Genomic DNA, 13,625 nt, shown 5'->3' on the forward strand with positions numbered 1-13,625 from the left:
GCTGTCCCGGGCATTAGTCCATCTTCCAAGGAGTCACAGCCTGTGACCTTGTGCTCATTCAGCTCTGCTGGCTGTTGGCGGGCCCGGGAACCGGGAGGGGCAGGCACGCTGGGAACCCCCTCAGCCGTGCCACTGCCTCACTGCCTTTGCTGAAGGTCCCTGCTGTCACCCCTTCCTGGCCAAGCGTGTGTGGGTGCCTGTGGCTCCAGGGGAAGGGCCCCTCTCTGTCCTCCTCTCTCCTGTGGAAACACAACCCTGCAGCCCCTTGTCTGGCCTGTCAGGTCAGCACCCCACCCTGAGCAAACATGTGGAAAGTTCTTTTTCCTTCTCTGGGAGCCATCAAGCCCTTTGGAGCACCTTCTCCTCTCCTCAGGTTGTCACTGTTCACAAGTGACATCCTTCCCAGAGGCTTCATCCTTCTTCTCTCTCCTCTGCCTAGGATCATGCGGCCAGATGACGCCAACGTGGCCGGCAACGTCCATGGCGGAACCATCTTGAAGATGATCGAGGAGGCGGGGGCCATCATTAGCACCCGGCACTGTAACAGTCAGAACGGGGTAAGCATCTGGGGACCCTCCCCCGGCCTGGCTGGAATCATGCGGAAGATTCCAGAACCCACGAGGCCTGCCTCCTATGCGCAGTGCTACACCACTGTTGGGTCAGGAAAGGAGTTTGGATGGAGCCCAGGCCTGGAGCCTCCCCCTCCCTCGGCCCCAGGGCTTGGGGGCTTCTGGAATCTCCAGCACAGTAGGCCCTGGATGAGGAACCCCTGGGAATGGTGCTTAGTTTAGGGCTCAGCGAGGAGGGGTGGGGACCACCAGAGACTAAGCTGAGAGCCAGCTGACAGAGCCACCTTTTCAGCACCTCCCCCTCCATTCCGGAAGTGTCTTAGCTTCTTGAATCCCCTGGGAGCCCAACTCTCACAGATCCGTGCCTGCACGGGTGGCAGTTTATCATGGGTGTCAGACCACCCTGGGCCTGGATCCCTCCCTGACCGACACCTGGGTGGCTGTGGACGAGTGCTGGCGCTCTCGCCTCGGCGGCTTTCTGGCTCTGAAGCCCCAACAGGCCCTGCCAAGCGCCCTCGAAGGTGCCAGCTCTCCGCCTGCTGCTGGTGACGAGGACCAGGCCTTCTAGTTTTAGGATTTCAGGGCAGCTGCAGGGCATTCAGCTTATCGTCTCCTGCCATGACCCAGCCCCGTGGGACCCGACATTTCTCTGAAGGCCCGCCATCGAGAGGGAAGCCTGCCCTTGGGTTCCAGGGGAAGGATTCTGTCTTGTGCTGCAGCCTCCACCTTGTGGCCGGCACAGAAATAACAACTGCAGGATGCCCATGGCCTCTGTACCCGTGGGCCTTGGCTAGCCACCTGCTGTGCTGCAAGAGGAAGATTCCACGCGAGCATAGTGTGTACGCATGCGTGTGTGTGTGTGTTGGGGTGTGTGCAGCATGCACGTGTGTGCGTGTGTAGAATGAGCCAAGCTGGGGGGCGTGTGTATAGGTGGACGTGGGTGTGGGGGCCCTCCACACGGAGAGGCATGAGAGGGCTGGGCTGGGCCGAAGGAGGGGCTTGCCAGCCTCACTGGGAGTTTGAATTTATTGCAGTGCCCTTGGAGTTCTGGGGTCAACCTGGCCACGTTCAGAGAGTGCCATGGCGGTGGGAGGACGAGCCTGAGCCCAAGGGGTTGGGGCTGGGTGGGCCAAGCCCCTGGTAGATCCTCTGAGAGAGACAGAGTCCAAGGCAGGCCTGGCAAGAGAGGCGGGACATTGGGAAGGAAACGTCCCAGGACTGGGGAGTGAGGGAGAGGGAGGGGCTTGGAGGCCAAGTGGGTGGCAATGCTCTAAGTAACCGCTGGCTTGTAGTAGGCACTTGGGGTTTTGCAGAGCCCTGGAGTGCTTTAGCTCATGTAATCCTCATGACACTCCTCAGAGGTAGAGAGGGTTATTTTTATTATCCCCTATGCACAGATGGGGAAACTGAGGCACAAAGAGGTTGAATACTTGCCCGAGGCCACATGGGGAGACAGGTGGTGGGTCTGGGCTATGGATCCAGGCCTTGGACCTGTGCTTTGAGCTCCTGCTCCTCCTCACTCCTTCCCCAGAGTGAGCCAGGGGGTGCGGGAGGGACAGGTTTGACACGTTGGCTTGGAGATGCCTCTGGGCTGGTGGTCCCACAATGGCGATCTGGAAGTTCCAGGCTCAGGAGAGGGGTTGTGAGCCCCAGGCAGCTCCAGGTGGCTGGATACTGGCCTGGGGCTGATGCTGGCCTCTGAGGGGATTTGCTGGGGCTGTGGGCAGGGCTGGGGCACCCCATCTACGTGCCCCTGTTGGCCTCCTCCAGTCTGTGGCTTTAATACCACGAGGTGGCCCTGAGATTCTGTCTTCAGCTGGGCCCTTGGCTGACTGCACCTGGATGCTTAATCTGCCCCTTGACCTTCAGGCCCAAAAAGACAGTCCGGGCCTGCCCCCAGGCCGCTTCTCCCTCAGTGTCCCTCTCTTCAGTAGGTGACCTCCACGGCCTCCAGTTATTCAGGCTCAAAACCTAGACTCTCCATTGACCTTGCTCTTCCTCTCACGTCCGTGGACGCTGGCTTCCAATCCTGTTTGCTCCACCTTCTGGATGGTTCCAGATCTGAGCAGCATTCTCCAGCTTCAGCATCATCCGGTCCAAGCCACTGTCACTTCTCACCTGAATTGCCTGAACAGCCTTCTCATAGGTCTCCCTGCTTATCCCTTCTCACCTCGTCTGTTCTCCAACAGCAGCCAGACCCTTTAAATATGAAGTCAGAGCACATCACTCTGTGAGAGTGACTCCCATCTCTTGTAGGGTAAAAGCCCAAGTCCACACAAGTCCCTGTTCCTGCCTCACTCGTCCCCAGCTCCCCGTCCTCATCTCCTACTCCTTCCCCTCAACACTCTCTCTGACCACTCCAGCTCTCCTGCTGCTGCTTGAACTGGCTGACGTTCCTGCCCCAGGGCCTTTGCACTGGCTCTTCCCTCTGCCTGGGCTGTTCTTTCCCCAGAGACCCACATGGCTCTCCCTTACCTCCTTCTAGTCCCTGCATAAATATGACCTCCACTCAGGCCTTGCCTGATAACCAGCTCCCTCACTGCTCCCAGCTGTTGTTCTCCACAGCATTATCACTTTTGGCACACTGTGCACTCTCCTTATTTATATTTGGGCTGCTTTCCACACTACAGTGTAAGCCCCATGAGAGCAGAACTTCTGCCTGTCTGTTCCCTGCCAGATGCTCAGCATCTGGCCCAAGGCCTGGAACGTAGTGGGCTCCCGTTAGCCATCTGCTGGTTGCTGGAAGCGTGTGTCTGGAATAGTCATCCTATGGAGAGCTTCTGTTTAACGTGCGCATGTGATGCTCCAGGAACTGTGCTGAGTGCTTGGCCTTCCTTACCTGGCACTCTTCCCAGCCGTCTCCTTAACCCCACTTTGCAGGTGAGGAAACAGGCCTAGAAAAGTTGTGTGGCTTTCCAAAAGTCACACAGAGCTGCATTCTCTAAGCTGGCATCAGCCGAGGGTGGTCTGGAGGGGTGTGGGGGCAGGTGTGGCTCAAATGATAACAGTAATCAGAGCGAACCATTTCTGGACCATGTGTTCACTCACCTAGCCCCCATGTCTGTGAGAGAGGGGTGACTCAGCCCTCTCCGCTCCACGCATTGTCCCCTCGAATCCTGGCGGCAGTCCGCTGGTACCATTTCTTATCCGTATTTTACGAAGAGACTGAGACACGGGACTGAGAAACGGAGAGGGGAAATTACCGCCCAATGGCAGGAGCTGCTAAGTGGCGGAGTCGGGATCTGAGCCCAGGGCCCCGTGCTGTTTTGTCTGGCTCTGCTTCTGAAGCTGCTGTCCTGGCCCGAAGCCTCGTGATTGCTCAGGAGCCCGGCCCCCATGGTTTTCCAGGACACCTGCGCCCAACAGGCGGTGCTAGGCGGATCACTTTTGGGAGCGTCGCAGAGGGCGCTTCTTGGGGTAGATGCTAATCAGAATCCTCCTGGCTGCTTCTCAGGGTGGGGCTGCTCCTCTCACTTTAAGCCCTAGAAGCAGGGAGTTACAGGTGCATCTGAGGTGTTGGGAGCCAGAGACGCCTACAGCTCTGAGGTATTCATACTGAATACAAATATTCGTCAGTCCACACTTTGAATTTTTGGATCACACACGGTCTTTATGGAATGCCTGGGGCGGGCCCAGTGCCCTGCTAGATCCCGGGAAATAGCAGCTCACAGTCAAGTTGGAGCCGCCCTGGGTCCCGGCCTGTGCTGTCTGCACCCCAGCTGGACACAGAGTCACAGCAAAAACTTCTCTCACAGGGTCGTGTAGTAATGAAATGAGAGTGTGGTAAGACTCCCGAGGGGCTCCGTAAACATTAGTCTCTCCTTTAGTATTTTAAGCCCAGAGAGAACCAAGCTTAAGATTCATAAGTGGCCTCCAGCCTGGGAAGAGCAAGTGTGAGGCAGTCGCCGGGATCACTGTGCCAGGCCTGAGGGCTTCTGGGAGGTCTGTGTTACGAGCACGGAAAGGAGCTCTGTATCTCCCTGCCTCAAGTCATGCCAGCAGTGTCTTGGATTCTGGAAGGGAACACAAATGCCCCTGCTAAAAATGCACGCAACCTCAAAGTGTGTGGCCTAGAACGTGAGCCAGTCTGCCTTTGTGTCTCCTCTGCCCCTCCCAGAGGCCCTTGACCCACTCCTCACCCAGCCCTACAGCCCTGCTCACCTCTTTCCCCGTGCCCCTGCTGTATCCCCCGGCGCACAGCCCTGCTCCAGCTCCCCTGCGGGGTCTGCCCTCCTGTCCCCTCTGCCCAGGGCGCCCACACCTTCTCCTGCTTGACGCCTTGTCATTCAGGTCTCAGCTCAAATGCACCCTCCCTAGAGAGGCTGCCCAGCCCCCTCATCTGAAGCTGCCCACCCCCCACATCCCACACTGTCCTCTTCAGAGCACCTGATGCCATCTGGCATTGCCCTGTTTACTGATTTATCATCCATCTCTCCAAGCAGAACCCAGGCTGAGGGCAGGTGCTCTGACTTACTCCCCCTAAATGCCAGCGCCGAGCGCAGTGCCTGGCTCCATAAATAGTGAATGAAGGAATGCCTTTGTAGCCATGAAAAGGCTCAGGTCCATCTAAGGCTCAGATGTGCTCAGAGAGATGAGAAACAAGCTGACTTTCCATTTGAAAACATTACTGTTTTCTGCATATGTGTTACCTGTGTGTGGGCATAACCATCCCATAATGTAACCACTCTCTAAAAAGACACCTGGTTTAATTCTGTTTTTGGTCTTGCAAGCAGTGCTTGGGTAATTCCGAGAAGTGGCCTGGAGGCTGACCCCTCGTTCTTGCTTGGCTCTGGTTAGCGCTGCCCTTCCAGCTTTCTGCCAGTGGGTGGCACTGTAGCCACATAAATTTACTTAGGGGCGAAAGACCGGAATTCCTGCCCATTATTTTAGAGGCAATGAGTGACTGTGTGTGTGTGTGTGTCTGGGGGGGCACAACAAGCCCATGCGAATCAGAGTGGGGAAGCCACATGCTGCTCTTGCCTGCTTAGCCCTAGGACCTCTCCCAGTCTCCCTGATCTCCTGCCTTACTGAGATTTGACTCTGGGATGTTTATAGGAACAGAAACCATCACGGGAGCCCTGACCCCATGTGCCTGAGAATCACCTGGCAGGGGGTGAAGATGGAGGTCCCCTGGCATCCCTCCAAAGAGGCAGGTCCTGTGGGTTTAGGGTGGGCCAAAGGATGTGCACGCTACCACAGGTGGGAGCAGGCGGCTGGTGGGAAGAGCGCAGACACACCAGGGCTTGAGCTGACCGTCGCCTGCAAGCCTCATATCTCCAACCCTTGCAAATTTGGGGTGCAAAAGGGGTGCTGTGAGAATTACCTGGGAAAGCAAATACTGGGGCTTGCACAGGGCCTGACAGACAGGCCCTCAAAAGTACCTCCGAGGGGTAGCCAGGGAGTGTCTCAGACCCATTTTTTAGGATGCTGTCTAACATCCTAAAAAATACACGACTGCTTTCCGGTAGAAAGGCATAAAAGTGCTAAGTGCTCTGTTTGGCAATGAAGATCCACAGTCCCACTGCTCAGACACAAGGCCGTCTTTTGTGTCGTCCAGTCAGCAACAGATGAAAAATGAGCTGCTTCTCAGTGCTGGTGCCGGGAGGCGCCGAGGCCACGTCAGGCACTGCTGTCCTGTTGAGACGTCCTTTGGGAACATGTTTCAAAGTATTTGTCCCTTCCACCCGGGAAATAATCCCCAATACTAGAAAGGATTTAAGTAAAAGGATGCCCATCTCAAGATTATTTGTAAAAAACTATTGGGATTGACCCAAATCTCTAACACCAGAAGAATATTCCATTCTATTTGGCCATTAAAAATATTTTTCCAGTGGAGTATCATGAAGTGACAGTCATGGAAAGTGTCGTGGAAAGGAATGAGGAAGTCCTTCATGTGCCAGCGGAGAATGAGCTCCAGAGTGGACTGTGGAGTGCCTCCAGCTGGGTCCTCACGTGTGGCTGTGCCCACTGGCTGTGTCCCATCGGTTACCGAGGGGGTCCTGGCTGGCCCCATCACTGGGGGCCAGTGATGAGAGACTGACCTGGTGCCATATACCCTTTTGTTCCTTTTGAATTTTTTGTCGTAAGAATGGGTTACCTATTTGGAGGATAAACAAAATTTAAATAAAAGAGAAGAATAGTGATTGCAAGGAGCTTGTCATAACATGGGCAGGTTATTTTTCCTCCTGTTGAGGGAAAGAAGCAGATTGTGAAAGTGTATATTTAGCTTTTGCACCACTTTATATTAAGACTAAAACTGTGAAACAAGGAGCCAGTCAAACAAACAAATGAACCAGTAAAACCCCTATTCTTAGGGAAAAAAGCCTGGAAAGAAAGATCCCAAAATAGAAACCATGGTTATCTTTGGACGGGAGGAGTGATTTCCCCTCCTCTCTCTGTCTACTTTTGTGTATTTCCTAAGTTTTCCATCATGAGTATGCGTGTCTGTTTTCACTTTTCATTATGCAAGTGATACATGTCTTTTGTAGAAAAATTAGAAAATAGGAAAAGCCACTTGTAATCCCACCTCTCAGAGAATCACCTTTGTCCAGTGCTTTGGAGTGGTCCTGTCGGATGTTTCTACACCCCCTTGGTTTTGCATTTGGGAATGTGTGGTGTCAATAAACTGCGTTACTTTCACAGTGGAAAAAAAATAAAGAGGTTTCGAGGAACAACTCCAGAGTTGGGGCTCGCCGGCCGGGCTGACCGTCTCTGGTCTTTGCAGGAGCGCTGCGTGGCCGCGCTGGCTCGGGTCGAGCGCACTGACTTCCTGTCGCCCATGTGCATCGGCGAGGTTGCTCACGTCAGCGCCGGAATCACCTACACCTCCAAGCACTCGGTGGAAGTGCAGGTCAACGTGATGTCTGAAAACATCCTCACAGGTAACTTCTGCGCGCCTCCCCCAGCCAGCTTGGTTGGGAACAACAGTGATGACAGCAGTGACAATAGGGCAGCAGTCCAGCTCACGTCAGTCAAGGGGCTGGTCCTAATAACACTGTCCACGAGTGACCTCCCTTAATTCCTCCCTCCACCTGTGGGCAGGTGCTTCTGCCATCCTCACTTTGCAGATGTGGAAACGGACACAGATTAGTTAAGCAGCGAGCCCAAGATCACACCTCTGGAGCAGGATTCAAGCCCTGGCCGTCGGGCTCCGGCCCTGAGTGTGCAACCACTGCCTGTCCTGCCTTCTGGCCAGCTTGTCCTGGGCAGAGGGGTGGGAGCGGGCTGGGAGGGCACAAGCCATCCTCTGGCCCCTCTGCCACCTCTCACTGCCTGCCTCACCCTTCCCTACGCAGTGGATCTGCCCCGGAAGGCCTGCCCTGACCCTTGACCCTGCTCCCCTGGCCCTGCAAACCAGGCTTAGGCTGCAGCTCACTGGGCGAACCTTTGACTCTGGATCTGAATATTCTTTTCCTCAGTGTGGTAACCATGGAAACCGCTTTTCATGCTCCCGCTGGGAGCTGCAGGGGAGTGTGGCTCTGTTTGCACTGGCACTCACTGCTTTTTATAACCTGGCTGCTGATGAGGAAGGCAGGCCCCTTCATCCCCTCGCTGCCCACGTCCTGTCCCAGGCCATGCATCATCCCACACAGAGGAGAGTCCGAGTTGGTTCTGGAGGAAGGAGCTGCCTGGGTCTTGCACCCTCCTCCTGACACCCCCTTCTCGGCTGTGGCTGCCTGCAGAGTGCTGGGCTCAGAGCTCTGTAAGGGGCTCAAGGTTTCTCTCTCCATGGGCCAGGAGCACGGTTATCCATTTGGAACATTCTGGTGACCTCAGCAGGCCCAGCTACAGCACAGTGAATGATTTAGCTGAGCAAGGGCCTGGGGTCAGGGGAGCAGTCAGCGCTCCTGTGCTTCACGGTGTGGCCCAAGCCCTGCGCTCGGCAGGTGGCTCTGGCATCAAGGGGACCTTTTGATGCTGGTCCCAGGCTGTGGCACAGAAAGGGGTGCCCGGGCACTGTCTTCCCACATTCGGGGGCTTGGAGTCCCTGTCATCCTTCCCTCCACCTGTGGTTTGCCCCACCCGCGGCCCAGACCTCCTCTCCTGGGCTGTGCTGGGGGGGTCGAGCCTCCCCACCTCCCGACGGAAGAGGGGAAATTGCTGTGCGCTCGGCTTCTCTTGATCTTCATGCTTATTTGTTGATAGCGATTTCAGCAGTGTTATGTTTTCATCGTGATTTTCCGGTGTCAGGGAGCCAGCGACTTCAAAAGTAGGGGGAGGGGCCTGCTTTACAGATCCCTCTCATCCAAGCCCCCTTTCTTGTATGTCAGAGGCCGCAGCCCAGAGGAACCCCCAATGAACAGAGTGTGGATGGGGAAGAGAGGCGAGGAAACAGGAAGGCCTTCTGGGGCTTTCAAAGCAGAGCTCACCTCCCATCCTTTGTCCTGGTCGAAGTGGGTGCATGTGGGACCTGGGTCTCTATCAGGCCCTCGGGAAATGGGAGAAAGAGAGGAAACACCTTGCCAGGCTGTTGGGTTGAGGGCGGATTTGGAGGCTCCTGCTCCTCAGAGGGAAGAAGGTCCCACATGGGGCCGCTCTGAGCATTAACCGCAGGGAACATGTGAATCTGCTGGTATGTCTCCAACTTGGAACGGACCAGGAGGCGGGGAAAGGCGGGAGCAATCAGAGAGGCCTGCCTTCCTGAGGCCGCCACTACTGACCACCTGGGCCTGGAGAACCGGGGCTCACCTTTGCCTCACAAACCTGCCCCTGGAGGATGTATCTACATCTTCAGGTTTGGCATCTTTGGTCTAGGCTCTCTGGTGCACCTTGGGTGGGATCCTCCACCTGGCTCCCACCGTCTCGAGGCTCAGTGCATCTCTCAGCAACAGCACGCTCAGACTGCATCATAGGTATGCCTGGGGTCTTGGCTTAACCCCCAGCATGGTGGTTCTCAAGGGGACATTTTTGGTTGTCACAGTTGGGGCGGTGCTACTGGCATCCAGTGAGTAGAGGCAGGGATGCTGCTGCATACCCTACAATGCACAGGACAGCCCGCCACAAAGAGTGATCTGGCCCCAAATGTCTGTAGTGCTGAGGCTGAGAAACCCTACTCTGGATCATGAACTTCTAAGGGAAAGAGTCGTGTCTTCCTCTTCGTGGTAGCTTCCATTGGCTCAAAGCAGACGTAGAATCAGTAATTGATGAGGAAGTGAATGAACAGAGGTTATCAGGAAGATTTGGGCTTCTACGCTGAGATGGGAAGCCGACAGAGGGTTTTGTCTAGAACGACATGCTTGAACTCACTTTCTAAAGGACCCTGCCCACTGTAGGGGGCAGGAGTGGACACAGAGAGGCAGGAGACTCTTGCCCAGAGCCCATGTTGGCAAGAGGGCAGAGTGGGTGAGGTGACAGCCCTCTGCCCCGCCAGTAAGGATGCTTTCCACCTCCTCTGAGCATCCCCAGCTGCCGCAGCCCTCGGCCTTGCTCCTTCCCTGCTGGATGGGCATGCAGAGCCTGAAGGAAAGAACCGGCTGTGAGGAGCCCTGCCATGGGTGTTCACCGTCACGGGACAGCAGGGCAGGTGTGTTATCCCATTGTGCTGATGAGATAATAGAGGCTTGGAGAAGGCAAGGGATGGGCCAGCACTGCTCACCCTTTTGAGTTGGGGCTAGGTCCCCAGCTCTGGTGTTCTCCCAACCTCAGGCCTCCCCCATATCATGGGGGACTTGGAGCCCCAAGGCTGTGGCTTTTCTACATGTCTTGGTCATCTTGCCCCAGAGCCCCTGCTGAAGGGCCAGGCGCCCCTTTCTTACTCTCATCTCTTACTCTCATCTCTGGGTCGCCCTCTCTGTGTCTCTCTCATTGCTCCTTCTGTGCGTCTGTCTCTCTATCGTCCTTTCTCTGTTTCCATGTTTGGATCTGTGTGAATCTCATTCTGGGACCCTGTATCTTGAGAGGCCTTCCTGTCTTGATGTGTCTCTTTCTGCCCACGTGTCCACTAGGATGTGAGCCCTCTGAGGGCAGGGCTCATGGCTGCCTAGTCCACTGCAGTTCCCCTGATGCCTGGAGCAGTGCCTGGCCCAGTGGGCAGTCGGTGAGCTCTGACAGGTGGAGAGACCGAGATCGGCGAGCAGATGACATACGCAGGGTCACTCGCCCTGACAAGGCTGTCCCATGAAGCTGTTTGTGTGACAGCTTCGTGTGTCTCAACCACAGGAGGCAGGGGTCCCCTGTTCTGTGTGTCCCCCTCGACCGGGGACTGTGCTGCCTGTCACAAGGCAGCCAAGCGAGCACACGCCCAGGCAGACAACCAGCAAACGTTTGCCTTGCAGACGGCTCATTCATCTCCAGCAGCTGTCAAAATATTAAGCTAACTGGGACATGATTGCTGCGAATTGCTCCAGAAAATATCTCAGAACTCTTAAGATTTTAAAATAGATGTTTTTAATGCTGCAGTTGTCTTTTGATGGTTTTATTAAATGATGGAGAAAGTACAATTAGCATGTTTTGCCTCATTTGCTCCACGGTGTTCATTTAGGTCTAGAGGAGGGCCACTCGGGGTTTCCATGGAAACCAGCTTGTCAGGCTGGCTCTAGCCCAGTCAAACTGGAAATCTTTATTCCCAAAAGCAGGTTGTCAGATTCACTTTCAGTCAAAGTGCAGCGAAAATATTTTCCCATATTATTTGCCTGTGGTTCCCAAGCGCAGGGAGCCTCTTATCCTGATGGTGCCACTGTGTCAGGGCTGAGGGAGGGACACAGGGCCACCCCCATGGGCCTCGCCCTCCTTCTAATTGACCCCCTGACACTTGGCTTGGTCTTTAGGGGAGGAAACTGAAGCCCCAGGTTCGCCTTGGGGAGGGCCGGTCAGAGGGAACTGGTAGGAAGGGAGCTCCTGGTGGGACTTTGGGGAGGAAGCCCGGGCTGCTCCCTGCCTTCTCCGTGTCCTCTCTCTCTATCCTGCAGTTTTGCTATTCTTCTCTACATTGAGAATCTTCCATGTTGAAAAGGCAACTTTTTAAAGACATCCTTGCAAATATTTCCCTGAAAGTACTGGGCACTGGGAGGCCTGGGTCTATACTCAGAAAGGTACCAAGTTGCTGTGTGACCCTAGGTAAACGCATAACCTCTCTGAGCTTCAGGCTCCTCCTGTACAAGTGAGGGGTGTGGACCAAGTGATCTCCAGGCACGTTTTGGCACCAAAGGGCCATGAGCCTGTGATTCTCAGCCCAGATGGGCCTCCCTGCCGTGGCAGCCCCACTCTGCCCTGAGGCCAGGCTCAGTGCCCCAAGAAAGTTCTGTTTCCTGCCATTCTGCCCAGAGTCGAAGTCAACAGCACACAGCCCATCTCTGGATTGGGGCTCTGAGTCAGCTGGCAGCAAATTCACGCTTCTGGCATGTGTAAATGACCACACTCCCCTTCTGTGTCACTGCCTGCAAAGACGAGCGTGCCTGGAGTCAGTGCCCTCCAGGTGTGGGTCCTCCGTGGTAGAAAGTGCTACAAAGCCAACAGGCCTGGGACCCCCCGCTCCCCCGGGCTTAAACCATGTGATCTGAAGTCTTTCCGGCAGCCTCTGGAGAGGGGCAGCATTGTGGGGGGCCACAGCCTCTCCCACGCTCTCTGCCCACACTCTGTGCCCACGCTCTCTCTCTCTTTTTTTTTTTTTTGTGAGGAAGATCAGCCCTGAGCTAACATCCATGCCAGTCCTCCTCTTTTTTGCTGAGGAAGACTGGCCCTTAGTGCCCATCTTCCTCAACTTCACGTGGGACGCCGCCACAGCATGGCCTGACAAGCGGTGCGTTGGTGGGAGCCCAGGAGCTGAACCCAGGCCGCGAGCAGCAGAGTGCGCGCACTTAAGCGCTATGCCACGGGGCTGACCCCTCCACGCTCTCACCTGGAGGCCAATGGAGGCCTTGGGGGTCTTGGGGGTCAGAGGCCTTGCGGGTCGGGGACCAGAGGCGGTGGTGTTTCAGTTCCTGCTCACTCCCAGGCCATCACTCACTTGATTTTCTTCTCTGAAGGTACCAAAAAGCTGACCAATAAGGCCACCCTGTGGTATGTGCCCCTGTCGCTGAAGAACGTGGACAAGGTCCTGGAGGTGCCTCCAGTCGTGGTAAGGAGGCCCCTTCCACTTTTTGCTGGGGCAGGCCACAGAGGCCCGTCACTGCCATCTCCTGTGATGGCAGGAGGCGTCCTAGGAGAGCAGCAGTGGGGGTGTGGGTGGGTCTGCCAGCAGGAAGCGCCAGTGTGGGGGGGCCTCCCTGTCTGGGCTCTCACAGTGCGGGTTTAATTCATGCCGGGAATGCGAGTGTGGGTGACCCAGACCCTGTGGACGCCTTCCTGGAGGACCCTTCATCACCAGACCCTGTGGACACCTTCCTGGAGGACCCTTCATCACACTCCCTGACCAGAGGAAGGGCAGGTGCCAGGACCGTGCCGGTGAAGAGTCCTCTGCCGAGAGCCAGGACCTCCAGGCACCCTCCGCAGGCCAGCGGCTCCCCCTCTTGGCCCCTGAGGAAGCAGATGCTAAGGCACCTCTTGTTTAGCCTCTCCTCTCCCCTCATGGCCCCTGCTGGTGTCCACCTCCTCCCTTGCTTTCTCTCCTTTTGGTTTTGCCATAGAGACGCATCTCTGCGTCAAGACTTCATCCCAGTAGGGTGGGGCAGGAGGCTCCGGGAGGGCGAACACTGGCCGATGAGGGATTTAGTTCCTTCCCTAACAGGACTCCCACACCTCCCCCTGTGACTCCCGAGTCCCTGCGTGTTCCAAGGACACGTGTGATCGGCTCCTCCGTGGAGGCCTGCTGCTCTCTGCTCTCTCTCTTCTCTACAAGGAGAAGGCAGTTTTTAGAGGGAAACAGCCCAACGCTCTAGCAGCGTCTGCCCCTGCAGGGAGCGTTTTCCTACAGTCGAGATATATATAGAACAAATTTTTTATTTTTTATTTATTTATTTTTTTTTAAAGATTTTATTTATTTTTTCCCCCCAAAGCCCCAGTGGCTAGTTGTACGTCGTAGCTGCACATCCTTCCGGCTGCTCTATGTGGGACGCAGCCTCAGCATGGCGGGAGAAGCGATGCGTCTATGCACGCCCGGGATCCGAACCCGGGCTGCCA

General features: G+C 55.8%; 1 protein-coding gene across 2 annotated transcripts in view; it reads left to right on the forward strand.

The window, feature by feature from the left end:
• Nucleotides 1-13,625, forward strand: part of ACOT7 (acyl-CoA thioesterase 7) — a 119,412-nt gene that overhangs the window by 37,459 nt on the left and 68,328 nt on the right. For both annotated transcript variants that reach the window (XM_004425527.2, XM_087446906.1), the window contains 3 exons: nucleotides 440-557; nucleotides 7,294-7,450; nucleotides 12,533-12,624. In XM_004425527.2, coding sequence (XP_004425584.2) covers nucleotides 440-557; nucleotides 7,294-7,450; nucleotides 12,533-12,624 — 367 coding nt within the window. The remainder of the gene's footprint in view (nucleotides 1-439; nucleotides 558-7,293; nucleotides 7,451-12,532; nucleotides 12,625-13,625) is intronic.

Source organism: Ceratotherium simum, chromosome 22 (genome assembly GCF_057802395.1).
Source record: "Ceratotherium simum simum isolate JZ-2026a chromosome 22, ASM5780239v1, whole genome shotgun sequence".
Taxonomy (NCBI): Eukaryota; Metazoa; Chordata; class Mammalia; order Perissodactyla; family Rhinocerotidae; genus Ceratotherium; species Ceratotherium simum.